The sequence below is a fragment of the Mustelus asterias genome, chromosome 12 (assembly GCF_964213995.1).
Source record: "Mustelus asterias chromosome 12, sMusAst1.hap1.1, whole genome shotgun sequence".
NCBI classification, from domain to species: Eukaryota; Metazoa; Chordata; class Chondrichthyes; order Carcharhiniformes; family Triakidae; genus Mustelus; species Mustelus asterias.
The window spans coordinates 100,346,828-100,365,374 of NC_135812.1; the positions used below are offsets into that span (position 1 = coordinate 100,346,828).

The following is an 18,547-nucleotide window of genomic DNA, read 5'->3' on the forward strand; positions in this document are numbered from 1 at the left end:
TTCCTTGTGTAGGCTTTATCTTGCGCATGGGTTTGGGTGGTGATGCAGTCATGGTAAATGCTATGCTGTAATGTTTGTTCACGTCACAATACCAGGGCTACTGTTTGGAAGGTGTATTCGTGCTTTTTAAAAAAAAGTTCCACTTAAGTTGAGACTTAGAAATGAAAATTAAAGATATAGTGAATGCAGTACTAACAATGGACTAAGGGCATCTTCACACCTCTCCCTTCTGTAACTGCAGCAGTTTTTTTCACTGCACTCCTAGGTAGTAACCTTGCTGCTTGCTGGCTGGTGTAATGCATTGGTATTGTCAGTGGCATGGGTTCCAATATATGAGAAGATGGTGTTTGACTTGCATAATGGACCCTTTCTCGTTCTTGTTATTTGCTGACTCTAACTCTCTTGGTTCCTGGCCATTGTTTTTCAATCTGTAATAATGTTTTGGGAAGGGGAAAATGATAGTATTCCCAGAACACCCTGTATTTGTGCACTGACCTGGCAGTGCAACAGTCATGAATTCAAGTAACCACTACAGCAAGAGCCCAATAAATGTTGTAATGTAGCAGATGGCCACAGCCATTGAAAGCAGTGAGATTTTTAATAAAAATCTAACCACTTCACTAGTGCTCTTCAAGGGTCCTGTTTTCCTGTCTAGTCTGAATTATACGTGACTCCAATCCCACACTGCTATTCTGCTGAAAGGTCATTAACCTGAAATATACACACTTCCAGTCCAGCTAAGTTTTTTTTTTTAAATTTCAGATTTCCAGAGTCTGCTATATTTTGTTCTTTTAAGTCTGATTGTCCCTAGCAAGCCTCGGTTGGATAGCAGAAAACCCCTACTCTTGACAGATAACATGTATTTGAGGGTTTTTTTTTTAAAAAACGTATTATGCTAAGATGAAACTGGGAAATGGTGTGAATGAGATTTAGCAAATAAGACAGAAGTTCTTTGTTTTATACCCAATGCGTGACATTATCACATTTTCTTACTATTCAGCTGAGACCAGAACTTTACCCAGATCCAGCTCAATGGCCGCTGGATTGGAAAAGAATGGAAGAACCAAAGTGCAAGCTATTTTTTCACATCAAGCAAAAGGCAACCATACGTTGCTGAGCTTCAGCGAAGGAGATGTCATCACATTGTTAGTTCCTGAGGCCAAGGATGGCTGGCATTATGGAGAAAATGAAAAGACACGGTTGTAAGTAACATTGATATTGTATGTTCATATTTTCTTCCAGTTTAATTCCCCCCCCCTTTCATCTTTGTTGCAGATAAATAACTCTCTTTAGTATATGGCATTACCAAGTTACTGGCTCTTGTTGACACCTGATATTTTATTCTGTATAAGATTACATGACCCAATAATTGTATTACTCTGTTTCTAGGAGAGGATGGTTTCCCTTCTCTTACACTCGTTTAATGCAGGGTGGATTCTTGCACAAGTAAGTAGCAATTCAAGAATCAATAAGATTTTGAAGATGTGTTGATTTTCTCCAGACTCCCACTCCTCACCCTGACACAGCCTTTTTCCTGGCGCTCGCTCCTCACCTGTACTTTGCATCAGTGACTATCCCATTCAAAGGCTCTGCTGGCCTCCTGCATCTATTTCTGTACTGGTGCCATTCTGTAATGAGCTGCTTTGAGGAGACCCACTTTGAGGAGTACAAAAGGAGCAAAAGTTGGCTTCCCTCCCTGGGAAAGGCCACTTATGTTTTACTGGAGCTACCAAACCTCCAGCAAACCACTTGTAATTGACCTCTCTGTGACACAGCACATTAATATGCCAACATGACCATTGTCAATTAAGATTCATGGCTGTACTTGCACGCAAAAAAACTTCATTAGCTCACTTGCTAATTGCAATGGCTCACTTGACCTATTTAGCAGACTTCAGTATTGATTGAGTAATTTATTTGCATTCGAAGATTTAATCTTGCAGTTCAATTTTGCCTGTGACTGAATTTTCGAAATTAGAATATTTGGACTCTACCCCCCTCCCAAAATAATTCCCCAACTTAGTCTGGCTCAGTTGCTCTGCAAAGACCAGCTTAAGACTGAAAGGGGAAGAAGTTTTCCTGTTGGTTTCAGCCTCTACCATCCCAGTTCGAGTCGATCAGTGTGTATATTTGGCCGAGAACATTTTAAAAATTATTTTGTGCTACCTTGTATAATGTATGCCTCCTGATGAAGTAGGGTTGAAGTGGAAATGTGTTTTGATTTGACGGAGAAAATAAAGAAATCTCCTAGTTTGGACTATCAATGACTGATTTGATTTTGCTGAATAAGTATTTCAGAGCCAAAAGAAAAGTGCAAAATAAGATGCTCTGGTTACATCCACAATTTTTATGCCACCTGGCAAATACACAGTCATCCCATACAATGCCTACAGTGCAGAAAGAGGCCATTCAGCCCATCGAGTCTGCACTGACTCTTCAAAAGAACATCCCACCCAGGTCTTCCTCACCACCCTATCCCCTTAACCCCGTACATTTTACCATGGCTAAGGGGCAATTTAGCATGGCCAATCCACCAAACCTGCTCATCTTTGGACTGTGGGAGGAAACCCACACTGACATGGGGGGACACGTGCAAAATCCACACAGTCGACCAAGGCCGGAATTGAACCCAGGCCCCTGGCTCTGTGAGGCAGCAGTGCTAACCACCATGCCGTCCCTTTAAAAGGAGAAGTTCGATGAGTTGTATCCACCTGCTTTTCGGATCATATAAATACCAACATCAAAACGTAACCATCTATTTTGTATTGTTTCATTTTGGGCGCTACACCTACTCTTTTCAAAACCATTTAATCTTTGGTGCCACATCCACTGTTCAAAGCTGCTTAATCTCTAGTGCTACACCCACATTTCATTCATCTTCCAAATTTCTTTTGGGGAAATTAGTTTCTGAAATTCTTTCCAGTGAGAATAAATAGCTTTATAGTTCTGGTTTTTTTTCCTCCCACTTCCTTTTATGAAAATATTTTGGAAAATTAAAGAGATCAGTGAATTATGCGGTAGTTATCTAGAAGTGAACCAAGTTCTGCTCATCCAGCATGCCTTGGCATTTAGGCTCCTTTTTGGACCAGTATCATTTCCCGTCATGGCACCAAGCCTTCACTCTTAAACCTGTCCATTTTGTTTGCTTGAACTGAGTCCATTTTTAATGTACGGTAGCAGTGCTTTACATAAATGAGCATCTCTTGGATGTAATTTAGTTACTTGAACTTCGGTTGAGCTATATGTCTTGGAGTTGCTTGTTATTAAGAGGATTGTAACCCTTGTCGATTGTTAGGTGTGTCCTGAGGCTAAATTCAACCAAGTTGAGAGGGATTTGGGCTAATTTGACTGGATTCTAGAGTGGTTTATACATTTATAAATAATGCTGAGAAACAAATGAAATTGAGATTTTATATAAAATTTTCAGGACAGATGACTAATTTGTTTTTGTTTCAAATTGAACATTCCACTATTTTTAAATATTGAATTTCTGTTCTGAATGTTGTTAAGAAACCGTCTTAATGAATCAGAAAGTTACAAAGTAGTTATACTTTTAGGAAAATTTACTTAAGAAATGTGGGATTGATACCTGCAAGAAAATGTTTCCAGGGGCGCAGGTTCAAAATAATTGACAAAAGGAGTAAAAGTGAAGTGAGGAAAATTTTTTTCACCCAGAGGTTGGTTGGAATCAGGAACGGAGCTACCTGAGAGAGCAGGGAGGCAGGTTAGATTGGGGTATTCTAAAGGAAGTGAGATTGCTATCTGAAAGGAAGGAATGTGCAAGGTTACGGGGAGAAGAGGTAGGGGAGTGGGGCTAGTTAGACTGCTCTTTGAGAGTCAATGCAGACTTGATCCGAACAGCCACCTCCTGCACTAAAGATTCTGGGAAGAAAATGTTTCCATGGGTGTGTTAATTAATTCTCTCGCCGTCTCAAGTGGGAATAATTGCAATACTTCTTTAGTCAAAACAAGATAGAGTTGATATTGTAGAAGATTTAATAACTGATCTAATTTATAAAAGCACAGATCAAGCTTGCAATACAACAGGTTTCTCGAGGTGGACCACAAGTTTTTGAATGTCCACCATCAGATTTGGCATTGGTGATCACCCCCCCATGTCCTGCAAACTGGTTTTCTTCACTGACTCCATCATGAAAAGTGCCTTGAATACACTCAAATGATGAATAAACTTGTGTTAAATGATACAATCCATGTCTATTCTCAAGTAATTTTGTCATGTTTTGCATCATAATAGCTTGAACCATCTGAAAAGCAGCAGCACAGGCAACCTTCTGCAGAAAGAGGATCTCTCCATTCCTCCACCCGATTACAGCTCAACTTTAAAAATGGCGCCTCATCCTCTGTCCACCTCAAGCACTTTTAAGCCCAGGCCCTACAGTATGGCAGTGCCAGGTTTCTCTCAGGTATTTATAAAACCACATCTTGTAAGCAAGTTTCAGCTTTGGTGATGGTGGTAGATTGTCAATACATTCTACATCCCACTCAATTTTCTTTTCTGTGGTTTTCTGGTGAGGTGTCTGATTGGTGGCTGATCCACTGCCTCCTGGTTTGTATTACCACCAAGCTTCAATTTCACCTCATTGTTTCTCTCAAATGTAGACTTTTTATTGTTCCTTTTTATTGTTCCTTATTTTTAGTACACTAACATCAAATGCAATTTGTTGTGTGTTAGTCCATTCAGCCCCTTTGAACCTGTTCCACCATTCAATTAGATCATGGCTGATTTGTGTATTAGCTTCATGCTCCTTCCTTGATTTTTGTAACCCTCAGATTCTGATTTTTGTTGAGTTAAGGGTACTATCAGTTTCCATTCTGAAATTTTTAATTGGCCCTGCCTTGCATCTTTTTGAGGTTTATTCCAGATTTCTGTTCTCCTTTTATATAAAGTAGAACTGAGTAGACATGCACCCAGACCTACCTTTTGTGTACCACTTAATTCCTTGAAGACAACACTAGTGTTTATGGTGACCTACCTTTTGAAATTGGGAAGCTACTGGCCTCAAGTTTCTTTAACACTTTTCAGCTATCCTACATCGCACATCAGTATTATTTTTTATGACCATTTATATTTTAGCTGTGACCCCTGGCAATCATGGTGGAAAGTGTGTCTTACACACACGTACGCAGAAAGGACTTCAGTACACACTTGCATTGAGCGTTTTATAATGCACTGATGGAAGGAATTGTGAATCTGACAGTAATTCTCTGAAATAGGGTTCTGAAGATGAGAGTTGATTTAGAGTCATAGAGGTTTACATCATGGAAACAGGCTCTTCGGCCCAACGTGTCCATGCTGCCCAGTTTTTACTACTAAGCTAATCCCAATTGCCCGCATCTGGCCCATATCCCTCTATACCCATCTTACCCATGTAACTGTCTAAATACTTTTTAAAAGACAAATTTGTACCTGCCTCTACTACTGCCTCTGGCAGCTCATTCCAGACACTCACCACCTTCTGAGTGAAAAATTTGTGCAGCATTTTGTCATGTAACATGAAACTAAGTGTTTTGAAAAAGTCCTGATCATTGTACGAACAAATTCAACCAAACATAAGAATTAAAAGCACAGATTACTTTTTGAGTGTTCTTAAAGATTCTCTTGCACAGTTTAAAAATAAATGTACAACTTTGAAATTTTACTTAAAGTTTTAAAATTTTAATTTTGCACCATAAACACTAGTGTTGTCTTCAAGGAATTAAGTGGTACACTCATGTAAAGCATCTGCAGCTCAACAGTTATCACCAAAACAGCAGAGCTATTGAGTCACTAATACCATATTCAACAGGAGATTAGATTGCTCATAGCTGAGGTTCAACTAAATTCACAAGAGATGCAGGCTGACCTTAAGGGTTTTAATTACAACATGGTGATTGCACAAGTGAAGCCTCTTCACGCTACAGAACACTCCTTAATCCAAGTTTCTAGGTCATCTGCTTGTTACGTAATTAAAACAACTTAATATTCTGTTCAGAAACAGCTACAGTTACAAACCTGGTGCGTTAGATCAGTGAACATCAAGGCCAGAGAAGTTATTTTTGAATTAATTAGTGTTGAAATTTGTTTGCTTTTCCTGAAAGGGGAATACCGTTGAATTTCTAATGACTAGAAATTGAGAGATTTCAATAATGTATTGATTTTCTGCTACTTAAACTTTGAATGTTATTAGTGAAGATTTTCATCTCTCTCTCAAATTTCAATTCACATTTCCCTCACTGCCATACCTGTTTTATTGATAATCTTTTCAATAAATATTTTCGCTGACCCAATAAGATTTGGTCTTGCGGTTTTGGGATTTTCACCCTGGTGGAGATTTTATGAGCTATGAAGACTTTTTAGTTTCCCAGCTGATTGGACCACTGTTGTTGATGATAAGTCAGATAGTCCACCTGCTTTACGAAAAAATACAACCTCAAATGGCTTTCTAGTTCCTTATATCAAGACAATAAAGTGAATTAAGAAATAGACTGAGTGCCAGTCGTCTTGGAATCAGAGATTGTGGATTCAAGCCCCTTCCCCCCCCCCCCCCCCCCGGTCCCCACTGGGGTGTGGATCTATAATCCTCGCACTGCCTGAGTACCGAGAGGATGCAGCATCACCAAAGCAGGCATCTTTCTGAAGGCATGCTGGGGCTGAGGTCCCGCCTGCCGCCTTATTAAAAAGCTACGTAGCACGATTTGAAGAACAAGGGCGGCACGGTAGCACAGTGGTTAGCACTGCTGCTTCACAGCTCCAGGATCCCGGGTTCAATTCCCGGCTCGGGTCACTGTCTGTGTGGAGTTTGCACATTCTCGTCGTGTCTGCGTGGGTTTCCTCCGGGTGCTCCGGTTTCCTCCCACAGTCCAAAGATGTGCGGGTTAGGTTGATTGGCCAGGTTAAAAAAATTGCCCCTTAGAGTCCTGGGATGTGTAGGTTAGAGGGATTAGTGGGTAAAATATGTGGGGGTAGGGCCTGGGTGGGATTGTGGTCGGTGCAGACTCGATGGGCCGAATGGCCTCCTTCTGCACTGTAGGGTTTCTATGAACAATGAGTTCTCCTAGCAACCTAGACAGCATTTATTCCTCTACCAAAAACCGATTTCATTTGTTCTTCATTGCATTGCTCTTTGTGGGGCCTTGCTGTGTACAAATTGGCTGCTCTGTTTGCCCCCATTCAAATGTTTCCCCTCAAGGTCATTCACTGGCTGTGAAGTTATTTGGGACATCCTGAGGCTAGGCAAGATGTATAAAATGCAAAATCTTTCTCAGTTTCGGCCACTAAATGTTTGAGGTAGTGGTTGGGGGTGATGGCGTGCACAATATAAAAGTTAAAACAATGAGCGCAATCTTAATGTGTTTAGATTCATCGCTGCTAAAAGTTGATCATGTAGGTTTGTAGTAACTGATTGTAAGCATTGATGCTGACATCTAGTGGACACTCTCGTAATAACTTATCTCATCCTTTCTAGGGCCCGGAATTCAATCATTCAAGACTCTCGTTGAAGTAAGAAAAAAATTACATTTTTTCACTAAATCGTAAATCAAGCTTTTAAAATATTAAGTTCATAAGTAACAGCAAAAACCAACAAAGTCAGATTAGCTATAAAACCAAAGAAAAATGTCTGCAATACTCAGCAGGTCAGGCAGCATCTGTGGAGCGAGAAACAGAGTTAACGTTTCAGTTCGATGACCTATCCGACCTGAAACATTAACTCTCTCTCTCCACAGATGCTGCCTGACCTGCTGAGTACTTTTTGTTTATGTTAAAGATTCCCAGCATCCGCAGCATGTTGCTTTTGTAAGCCAGGTTATAGTCAGTTGATTCAATATTGGGCAGCCAGCATCAAATGTGAGGTCACGCTGCTGCAGGATGGGTTCCCTATCTGAATAAAATGCCCCAAAATCTTCAGGGTGGCACGGTGGCAAGCACTGCTGCCTCACAGCGCCAGGGACCTGGGTTCAATTCCTGGCTTGGGTGACTGTGTGGAGGCTGTACGTTCTGCCCGTGTCTGCGTGGGTTTCCTCCGGGTGCTCCGGTTTCCTCTGAAAGATGTGCTGGTTAGGGTGCATTGACCCGAACAGGCGCTGGAGTGTGGCGACTAGGGGAATTTCACAGTAACTTCATTGCAGTGTTAATGTAAGCCTTACTTGTGACTAATAAATAAGCTTTAATTTAATTTTCGTGTCGGGCGTATCTTCTGAAAGTAACTTAGTTATTTCATTTTATTCCTCCACCACTTTTGTGGGAAATTCTTGGCTTTTAAATATTGCTTTGTAAAATCAGCAGGGTTTCTGGTATGCTGGTATTGGGTTTTCAAATGAGTTGGCACCGTGCAATAACATTTATTTTAAATGTTAACATTTTATCCTGAGTGCCATTTATTTCTCTGGCTCCTGTCCTTTCCGGAACGTTTGGACAGATTGTGATTCCACAGGTTTCAATTACTCTCCGGCCTTTACTGAGCTTTGGTGAAGGTCGGCCAGCATTTCACAGCTGGAAGCATCAAAGCAAAGACCAATGCTGTGCTTTCCCCATCTTCACCTGCTGCCTTCCCTCTGAATGGTGAGCAGGACTGGCTTTCCTCTTCCCAACCCATAACGTCCTTGGGCCAGTGGTCGTGGCTTGGTCATATGGTCCATATGGACCAGCTACTCTGTAGATAATACTGAACCATTGAATGAGGGGAGGTCCTTCATCTATTGGTAATAAGTTGGTGAAAATTTTGCTTTTATGTTAATTATGGTATATCTGAGCTTCGTGTTGTGTCGTTTGATTTCCCTCCCAGAGTTTTACAATTATAGGTACAAATCGACTGAATTTTTTTCATTGCAGTTCTGATGCCGAGATTGAAAGGTTTTGAATTTAAACTTCTGCCACATATAAGGCCTCTCTAGATTAGTAAGTTTGGCATTTCAATATGCCAGTCTGACTTTTATCGCCTTGTCTGTTGCTGGTGACAATCACTCATTTTCCACTGTGGCTTCACGAATGGGCAAGTTCTGTCTCACTTTCTCCACAGTCCTGAGCTCCATCTGTTTCTGTGTTTCATTCTGGCAAGAAATTGTTGCATTTTTTTTTTCAATGTAAGTCAAATGTAGTAACTGGAATTCTATTTCCATTTTAGGATTGTCAGAATTTTATTATCAGGGTAATTGCCTCCTGAATCAATCCTGGCTCCTTTTTAAGACATTGTTACAGTGCTGTGTGCCATGATTTGTAATCTACCAGATTTAATTGTTTACTATTTAATGCCACTTCCGAACTGATTGGCAGTAAGTGTATGGTATGGCTAGTCTCTGCCATGCTTCCTCCCCTTTTTAAGGTACCCCCTCGCTTGCATTTGACACTCCCATCGAGTGGAGCCCTTAAGAACTGCCAGAAAACACTAGGTGGCGGCAAGCAAGAGAATGTCACTGGGAATAAAACCAACAAAGCTGGCCATTAAAAGGAATAGGGCCTTAAATATGCTCAAAAAAGCTTTAAAAGATTTGTTATCCAATTACTTTTCACTTTTGTAAGTACATAATATATAAAGAACGAAGAAAATTACAGCACAGGGACAGGCCCTTCGGCCCTCCAAGCCTGCACCGTACCAATATATAAATTTGGTCTATCTTTTGATGTCTTTTTGTCCTAGAAAATAAGCTGATGTTTTCTGTCATCATTTCACAAACTTCATCGCTGCTTTTGGGTCTCTTCACTGTTGCACCAATCACTCAAAAGCTTCTCTGACTCAGGGTATTGACTCACTTTTTGGTTCTGTGATTCATTGCTGACCACCTCTCTGCTTGTCCTCCTGTGGCTTGCAATTTACTGGTCTGTGTGATTTCCCCCCCCCCCCAATAAGTTGTGTTACCATTTCAGCACGGCAAGAGCAGATGTGTCACAGAGGAGTACAGTGTGTGCAGGCTGCAGGCATTAATTGCAGTCTACAATCTGACGTCATGATGATGCTCAGCTGGTGTCTTTCAGAGAATCCACATTAAAGATTTCATTTAGCTTTCAAACCCAAATTTTTTAAGCAAATAAATTAAATGCAGGTGCATTTCTGAAACTTGTGTTCCGTTATGATTGATTCTTATAAACTAGCCTACAGGTTAATGTGAATTAGGCATCAAAATTACAGTAATTTAAAGATTGAATAGAAATGTCTCCAAGCAAATGAGAAATCTATCTGCCTAAAGAAACCTAATATAAATTCTAGTTCAAGTTTTCTTTGTAATCAGATGTGATGCGAATTCAGAAACGCCTGAGAATGTGGTCCAGTGCTTGTGTCAGACAGCAAGAGCACATGGCATTGAAAACCAAAGAGCCACTCCCAGTCAGCAGTTCCCGCACACTTTGCAGCTAGTTCATGAGCAGTATTGGACAGAGTTCAGGGAACAGCAGTCCTGCAGTCTGACTGTGCGAGTGGCTTAGGCACCCCAGGAAGAGCAATAAAAACCCAACTTTTAGTAGGAGAACATTCAGAAGAAATAGATTATTATAAAACCTCAAACATTAAAAGAAAATATAGTTCTCATCTCAGCACGATGTAAGAATTCTTACAGAAATCAGGTTTCTAAAACTGCATTTTATTGTTAACTCCCAACTAGCTGCAGAAAGTCATTTTATATTTCTAATGAGCAGGCCACACCTATTTTTTTTGTTCCCAATATTCACAGAGTAACTCATGGGCACCTTGAGCTCTAGCAAGCCGTACTGTCATGGTGTCACTGCTGTGTTCCTCTGAATCATCCCTTGTGTTAACATGCTTTCTCTCTCTCCTCTCTACAGAGAAGCTGTTGCAAATGTCAAACTGAAGCCAACCAAAACAAATGACAAATCAGCCTCTAAAGTGAACTGACCACTGACTCTGCAAGATTCTTACACTGTACACTTGCTACTGGCAAAATAGGCCAAAGATGTCTAAATCTGAAACCGCATGAAAACAGTGTCTTTAGACTAGAATTGACCCATCTGAAGATGGTCACTAAAGTTACAGATATATCAGTTGCACATGTTGCTATGGAAATGCCACTTTTAAATCCCACCCATCTTAGTCCCTGCTTTATATTTGAGGGATCATGTGGAGGGAATTGTTAATTACACTTGTCTGGCTAGGGATTTGTATGGTGTTTGTAATTTATGCATGTGTTTAAGAATTAGCAGTTAGTATTTTTCTATTATATACTTTGTACTAATCAGCATATAAAACAATATTTTATTACCTGGCTATTTGCGGGAATTGGCTAAATGTTGATACTTTGTCGAAACTAGTTTACTGCAATATTGACCATTGTTAAACTAGTTATAAAGCGCATTCCGTGCTCAATTTCCAAATAAGTGTTTTGGGGTTGGTGGGAGGATGAAAGTAAAAATGAGATTGTAGAATTGTACATGAGACTGAGCTAACTTTGGTCCAGAGTTACCTCAACTTGTCAGAAATTTAATGGTTGCTATTCGAATCCTTGCTCTCTCTTATTGCTCTTCCATTCCAAGTAATAAGTACTCTGGTGATGGCAAAGGCATTGTACAATCTGCAGAAACAAGAATTTATACTTTTTGTAGAATTTCATGTTGTTTTCCCCCAACAAACAGCACAAAGTTTATCAAAGATCATTTCACATTCCAGTCTGTAGTATGTGTAGTGCTTCCTTTTTACACTGTTTTTGACTTATCAAGAGTGATAGGTCAGTTGAATGAATAAATGACTCACTGAAGACCACAAGAATGAAACCATGCCTTTGAGTTGAGACCGGAAGCATGACTCTTTGGGAAACATTCTTATTCTTGCTCTTGCACTAGCTTCAGGGGTGGAAAGAATGTATTAAGCATCCCTTTACTTATTTTAACAGCATTGCTTCAAAGTGGGAGAGGAATTGAAAAGTTTTTTTATTCTGTAAAATGAAACATTTGCAGATGTGGCAGGTATACGACGTGACAGTCATTTCAATACAGCAATAGTTGAGTGGTGACTCTCTTGCAAATGGAATATTTAAAGCAGGGATTGTTTAGACATGGAGATAACCAGTATTAATGAGCAAAGACAAAACACTCTGTGGTTCACTTACGTATGAAAAGTGTTCTGTAATCTCTTAGGAAATGATATATGGTTAGTCACGATGATGAAAAGAAATCTTGTTAACAATGTCCCATTTGTTTGTCAAGTTAACAAAGCTTTTTGGTTTGCACACAAGTTAAAAGAAAGAAACTATCATCGCTAAAGGAACAATGGTCAGATGATTGATGGAGTTAACCATTTAAATGATATACTGCAAGAACCAAATGAAATTTGTGATTTTCTGTGGGTATATTTTGAGCAAAGGCAGTGGATTAAAATTTTAAAAGAAACTTTATTGCATCAGTCACTTTGATTTGGCTTAAGTTGCTTGTAGATGATAAAGGTAGTTGAAACATAGACACTTGCTGAGAGTGCTTTGTGCTTTTCTTGTAAAGCAGCGAATGCCAAATTCAACCTGTGTTGTTTCATATTTATTTTTGTTGAAAACCTGGCACTTCTAGTCTCTTATGCTGTGCTATTGTGGAGATTGTTACAGAAAAATATATCCACTTGCCAAATCAGTACATTTAAACTCTTCATATAAAACAGCCACCATTTTTTTCAGTTCTGTATTAAACCCTCACTATAGCAGGAATATGGTTTAATTGGTGCCTTTCATTTTTACATGAGCTTTGTAATGTAGTAAAATATGCCAAGACTGTTGATTACAATCTGTATTGTAATGCAGATTTCTATAGCTGCCATTTTTTTCATAAATCACCAGGTTTTGTGAATTAAATTGACCTATTTAGAATTTATTTCTTGTAATCAAAAATGATTTTGATAGTAACTTATGCGAAATAAAAATTGTTTCACTGTTTAAAATCCTCCTTTTCTCTGTTCCTTTAAAACAGGGAACTTTTCAACTAGAAAACTTAACAGTTACTACACACAATGGTCATTTTATCATGAACTCTGCTCCTACCTTGTCCTTAGAGCTCTAGAGCCTGCACTCTTGGCGGGGGGGGGGGGGGGGTTACTTCAGCCTGTGGCTTGGTTGTTGAGATTTGTTCAGGAAAACGGTCAGGATGCCTGCTTTTCTTTGTCCCCTCCTGCCCCCTCCCCAAGTAAGCTTTGAAGACTTCCTATCTGGGATATCAGAGACACATTTCACAACAGCACCACTGTTTTGTCATTTACCCACTTAAATACTTTCCTAGTGTGTTGCAGTTGGAAGCAATCTCTGAAGTCTAGTATGGGGTAAAGTTTGTAAATATAGGTTTCTCTGAGTTAGCAAAGAATAGCACATTCTATATTAAATATAAAACTGAAACGCCATCCCACAACATGCTATCTGCCAACATCTCAGCACAACCTTAACCAGTCCAAGGTAGAAAAGGCCATTCGATAGCTTTAAAAAGAAAAGGCACCTTGAGCAAATAGCTGAAGCACTAAAAGATGATGGAGAAGCACTGTTGACTCATCCAGACTCAACATTAGCTCTATTCTCTCCCCGCAGATGCTATCAGACTTGCTGAGATTTTCCAGCATTTTCTGTTTTTGTTTCAGCTTTAGGCATCCTCAGTGATTTACTTTATCCAGCTGAATATCCCTTTGGATACAAAAAGGCCTAGCCGTCTCTTTTGCTGAGAAACACTTTCAGCAGTGTTACGAGTACCAGAGCAGAAACTCGCATTATGAAACCTGACTAGACACCACTTTTTATTCAGTGTGAGGATAAGATGTTTCACTCCAGGCATGATTCTATTGATACATGAGGAAGCTTTTATTTAACTATAACAAATGCATTAGCTTGACTTTTACCAGTTGAAATACTTAAACATGACAAGATACTGCTAATATATCTCTTGGATCCATTTCAATCAATATTTCTCTTGTAGACTTAAACTCCTCTTCAAAATGAGTTAGTGACACACACAATACTGTGTGTCTGTTCTCAGTCCTAGAGTCTCTTGAACATCCCCACAGAGAGACACCTGTCTCCTGACGGCCCCAAACAGCAACTGAGAGAGGGAGAAAGACACCTCTTGCTTCTTTCAAGACCAGGCAGAAACTGACTCTTAAGAAAACTGTTTTCCCTGCAAGCTTAGCTCTGTCTATTCACACGACTCTGCCTCTGTCAATCAACCTAAACAAAACCTTACTCTGAAACCTCGGTAGAAGGCAAAATAAACAAAAATGCATGGATTTGGATTAAAGCAAAAACATCCTTAGCTAAAATCAATCATTAACCTGCATTCTCTGTGCATAAGTTGCCTGGTGCAGATAAATCAACTCTGTGTAAAACACAGCTGAATTTTAAACAAACCCCTACATGAAACATAATAAATACATTTCTTAAAGGCACAGTATTGTCGCATCAGTACCTTTTATGGTTATTCATTCACTATATATACCGACCACAAGCCTTGATGAATTTTTCAGTAAATCCAAATGTATTCCTCCCCAAGGCTTTGGCGAGAGTACAGGGGCCATTGGGCTTTCAAACTGTCAACTTACCAGTACAATATCGTATACAAGGCAGGGCAAATGCAGACATGTTGTCTTCCTTTACCTGATGTGCCAACCAAGATATCATTCCCTCCAGAGACAATATTCTTACGCGAGACACTTACACATTCTCCAGTGAGTGCTAAGCAAATTAAACGGTGGATAGACTCTGGTGAAGAAATTCCTGATGCAGGGATGGCCTGTGGTTGTGGAAGATGAGCCAAGTATGCATGATGATGCCATTCGTTGGGGGTCCAGAGTAGTGGTTTCACCTTTAGGTCATTCACAAGTCCTGGATGAAATCCACGAGGGACATCCAGGTATCTCCTGAATGGAAAGTCTAGCCAGGTCATATGTTTGTTGGCCTAATATGGATCAAGATTTGGAGAACAAAGTGAAATCTGTTCTGCATGTCTGCTCAACCAGAAGATGGCACCACTCCATCCGTGGGAGTGGCCTGATTGTCCTAGGTCAAGATTTCATGTGGATTTTACAGGACCTTATGGCCAGATGTTTTTAGTTGTTGTGGACGCACATTCTGGTTGGTTGGGAGTACATCGTGAACAACATCACAGCTGCCAGTGCCATAGAGAAACTACGCCACGTTTCTGCAACTCAAGGTTTACCGGATTCTCTTGTTTCTGATAACGGGGCAATGTTTGAGTGGTTTGTTCAAAGAGTCTATGCAATGGAATGGAATACGCCACGGCCATGTGTGTACTGCGCCCTTCCATCCAGCTTCAACTGGCTTAGTGGAGTAAGCCGTTCAGACACTGAACGAAGAGTTGAAGAGAATGTCAGGTGATACTTGGCATCAAGCTCTCTTGGCTCTTGTTCCAATACACAGTATCAGATCACACCACAAACAACAACAGGACTCTCTCCAGCTGAATTACTAATGGGTAGGAAGGCAAACTGTCACCTAGAACTGCTACATCGAGATGTCAAAGCAAGAGTGGTAAGGAGGTGGTGGTGGTCGTGAGCAGATCACAGTGTAGCCACAAAGCTCCTGAAAGACTCACTCCTCAGAACTCATTTTTAACACAGTAGCAAGTCATCCTCAATGGCACAGTGGTTAGCACTGATGCCTCACAGCGCCAGGGACCCAGGTTCAATTCCGGCCTTGGGTCACTGTCAGTCTGCACGTTCTCTCCATGTCTGCGTGGGTTTCCACCGGGTGCTCCGGTTTCCCCCCTCAGTCCAAAGATGTGCGGGTTAGGTTGATTGGCCATGCTAAATTGTCCCTTAGTATCAAGAGGATTAGCAGGGTAAATGTGCGGGCTTACGGGAATAGGGATCTGGGTGGGTTTGTGGTTGGCGCAGACTTGATGGGTTGAATGGCCTCCTTCTGCACCGCAGGAATTCTATGATTCTACCCTCAACTCAGGGACTGCCAAAAAATAACATTTAAGTGATTATGAATAAGGATCTTTAAAATCACTCCCTATTGCCAATTGAAAGACATTTTTTAAAAGTAAAAAATATACCCAGGTACAGAGAATCTGTACCAAGCACCACAAAGTAAGGGGCTTAAAAAAAATAGTATTGCAGCATTCTTATTCCTTTGTAATTTGGGGGTAAATATGAATGAGATGGTTAAAGAAGGTGGATCAGTGGAGGGCGAAAGTTGTGGCGAGTCAATGCTGGAACATCTGTCGTGACAGATGTAAAGCACAGATGTGTTACAATATTGCTCTGTAGTTAGAGTTCACATGAGCAACTCCTTAGTTGCCATTAATGTACTTTCCAAAAAACATCAGTGGAATGGAAGTGACTAATCTCATCAGGAATGCAGCTTCTCCAAACCCAAATTATAGCTTTAGCCCTGATGACATGAAAGCAGCTAAGACATTTTGAAAGAAGTGTGCTGTGTCTCTTGGTCTCTAAATGGAGTGTGAATGAAACTGAACACAAGTGAAAAACTTGCAAACCAATCTGAAATTAAGCCCAGCAATATCGGATGAGTAGAAAATAGTCTTTGAGGAAAAGGTAAATTAATATCCATGCATATTATTTATCAGATGGCTAATAGCGAATGATACGGCACGGTAGCACAGTGGTTAGCACTGCTGCTTCACAGCTCCAGGGACCTGGGTTCGATTCCCGGCTTGGGTCACTGTCTGTGTGGAGCTTGCACATTCTCCTTGTGTCTGCGTGGGTTTCCTCCGGGTACTCCGGTTTCTTCCCACAGTCCAAAGATGTGCGGGTTAGGTTGATTGGCTATGCTAAAAATTGCCCTTAGTGTCCTGAGATGCGTGGGTTGGAGGGATTAGTGGGTAAATATGTAGGGATATGGGGGTAGGGCCTGGGTGGGATTGTGGTCGGTGCAGACTCGATGGGCCGAATGGCCTCTTTCTGTACTGTAGGGTTTCTATGATTTCTATGATACAGGCATTTGAGCAATGGTCATAAGATCATATGAGGTGGCACAAAATATGAGCTGTCCGCTGAGATTCGTGTTCAACTACCTGAGATGCGAGTTGTGGTGACACTGGGTGGCACAGTGGTTAGCACTGCTGCCTCACAGTGCCAGGGACCTGGGTTCAATTCCCGGCTTGGCTCACTGTCTGTCCGGAGTCTGCACATTCTCCCCGTATCTGCGAGGGTTTCTTCTGGGTGCTCCGGTTTCCTCCCACAGACCAAAGACGTGTGGGTTAGGTGCACTGGCCATGCTAAATGGACTCTTGGTGTCCTGGGATGTGTAGATTAGAGGGGTAAATGAGTGGGATTGTGGGGATTGGGCCTGGGGTGGGATTGTTGTCATTGCAGGCAGGATGGGCTGAATGGTCATCTTCTGCATTGTAGGGTTTCTATTTATTAGTGTCACAAGTAGGCTTACATTAACACTGCAATGACGTTACATGTGAAAATTCATTAGTCGACACACACTCGCGCCTGTTCAGGTACACAGAGAATTTAGCATAGCCAATGCACCTAACCAGCACGTCTTTTGGACTGTGGGAGGAAACCGGAGCACCTGGAGGAATCCCACGCAGACATGGGGAGAACGTGCAGACTCCGCACAGACAGTGACCCAAGCCAGGAATCGAACCCGGATCCCTGGCGCTGTGAGGCAGCAGTGCTAACCACTGCCACTTGGCACAATACAAAGCAATAAAAGGCTGTGAAATCTTATTCGAGGAAGGGCACTGAAAGTCAGTCATTGGCTAAAGCTCCAAAGGCTATTTGCTGTGGATCACCTCAGCTTGGAACTAACTTTCAAATTCCACACTGTATTTGCAAACTGGAGGAAGGGCATCTCACCCTCCAGCTAGGCACATTACAACCGTCCAGTCTCAACATCGAATTCAACAACTTCAGATGATTAGCTCTACCCCACCTCGACCCCCCTTGTTTTCATTTTATTTATTTTTTAAACTGTTCTCTATCTTTCATTCCCCCCCCCCCACTCTTTCCCCTATTTAACCCCCCCCTTTTTCTCAATTTTACCTCTCTCCCACCCACATCTTCATCTGTCACAGCTAACCCTCTGATTTCAGCTTCTCTGCCGTTTGGCCATTCACACCTTCTATTCTCTCTCTGGGCTGCCATTAGCAGCCTTTCCCCTTGTTTCTGTGGCTATGACTTATCTTTCATTCCCTCACCCTGCAGTATAAATATCTCCCACTTTCTATGCCTTTTATCTTTGCCAAAGGGTCATCTGGACTCGAGACGTCAGCTCTTTTCTCTCCTTACAGATGCTGCCAGACCCGCTGAGATTTTCCAGCATTTTCTCTTTTGGGTTCTGCATTTGCACATATCAATTTCAGGGGGAATGGACCCTGGTTTAAGATGCGAGCCCTTTGCAACTAAGTTCAGGCGGGTGGACCTGATGGGGAGCTTGAGCTGAAACTAAAGTTTATTTATTAGTCACAAGTAGGCTTACATTAAAATTAATTAATAAAATTACTGTGAAAATCCCCTAGTTGCCACACTCTGGCACCGAGTCAGGAGAATTTACCATGGCCAATGCACCTAACCAGCACATCATTCAGACTGAGAGAGGAAACCCACACAGACACAGGGAGAACGTGCAAGCTCCACACAGTGACCCA

General features: G+C 41.2%; 1 protein-coding gene across 1 annotated transcript in view; it reads left to right on the top strand.

Moving 5' to 3' along the window:
• LOC144501740 (BAR/IMD domain-containing adapter protein 2-like) overlaps nt 1–12,869 on the top strand; it is an 81,443-nt gene extending 68,574 nt beyond the window's left edge. Inside the window, exons 10-15 of the mRNA XM_078225718.1 lie at nt 1,001–1,202; nt 1,390–1,446; nt 4,256–4,424; nt 7,467–7,501; nt 8,831–8,896; nt 10,775–12,869. Coding sequence (XP_078081844.1) covers nt 1,001–1,202; nt 1,390–1,446; nt 4,256–4,424; nt 7,467–7,501; nt 8,831–8,858 — 491 coding nt within the window. The 3' untranslated portion in view covers nt 8,859–8,896; nt 10,775–12,869. The remainder of the gene's footprint in view (nt 1–1,000; nt 1,203–1,389; nt 1,447–4,255; nt 4,425–7,466; nt 7,502–8,830; nt 8,897–10,774) is intronic.
• Nucleotides 12,870–18,547: the final 5,678 nt, after the last annotated feature.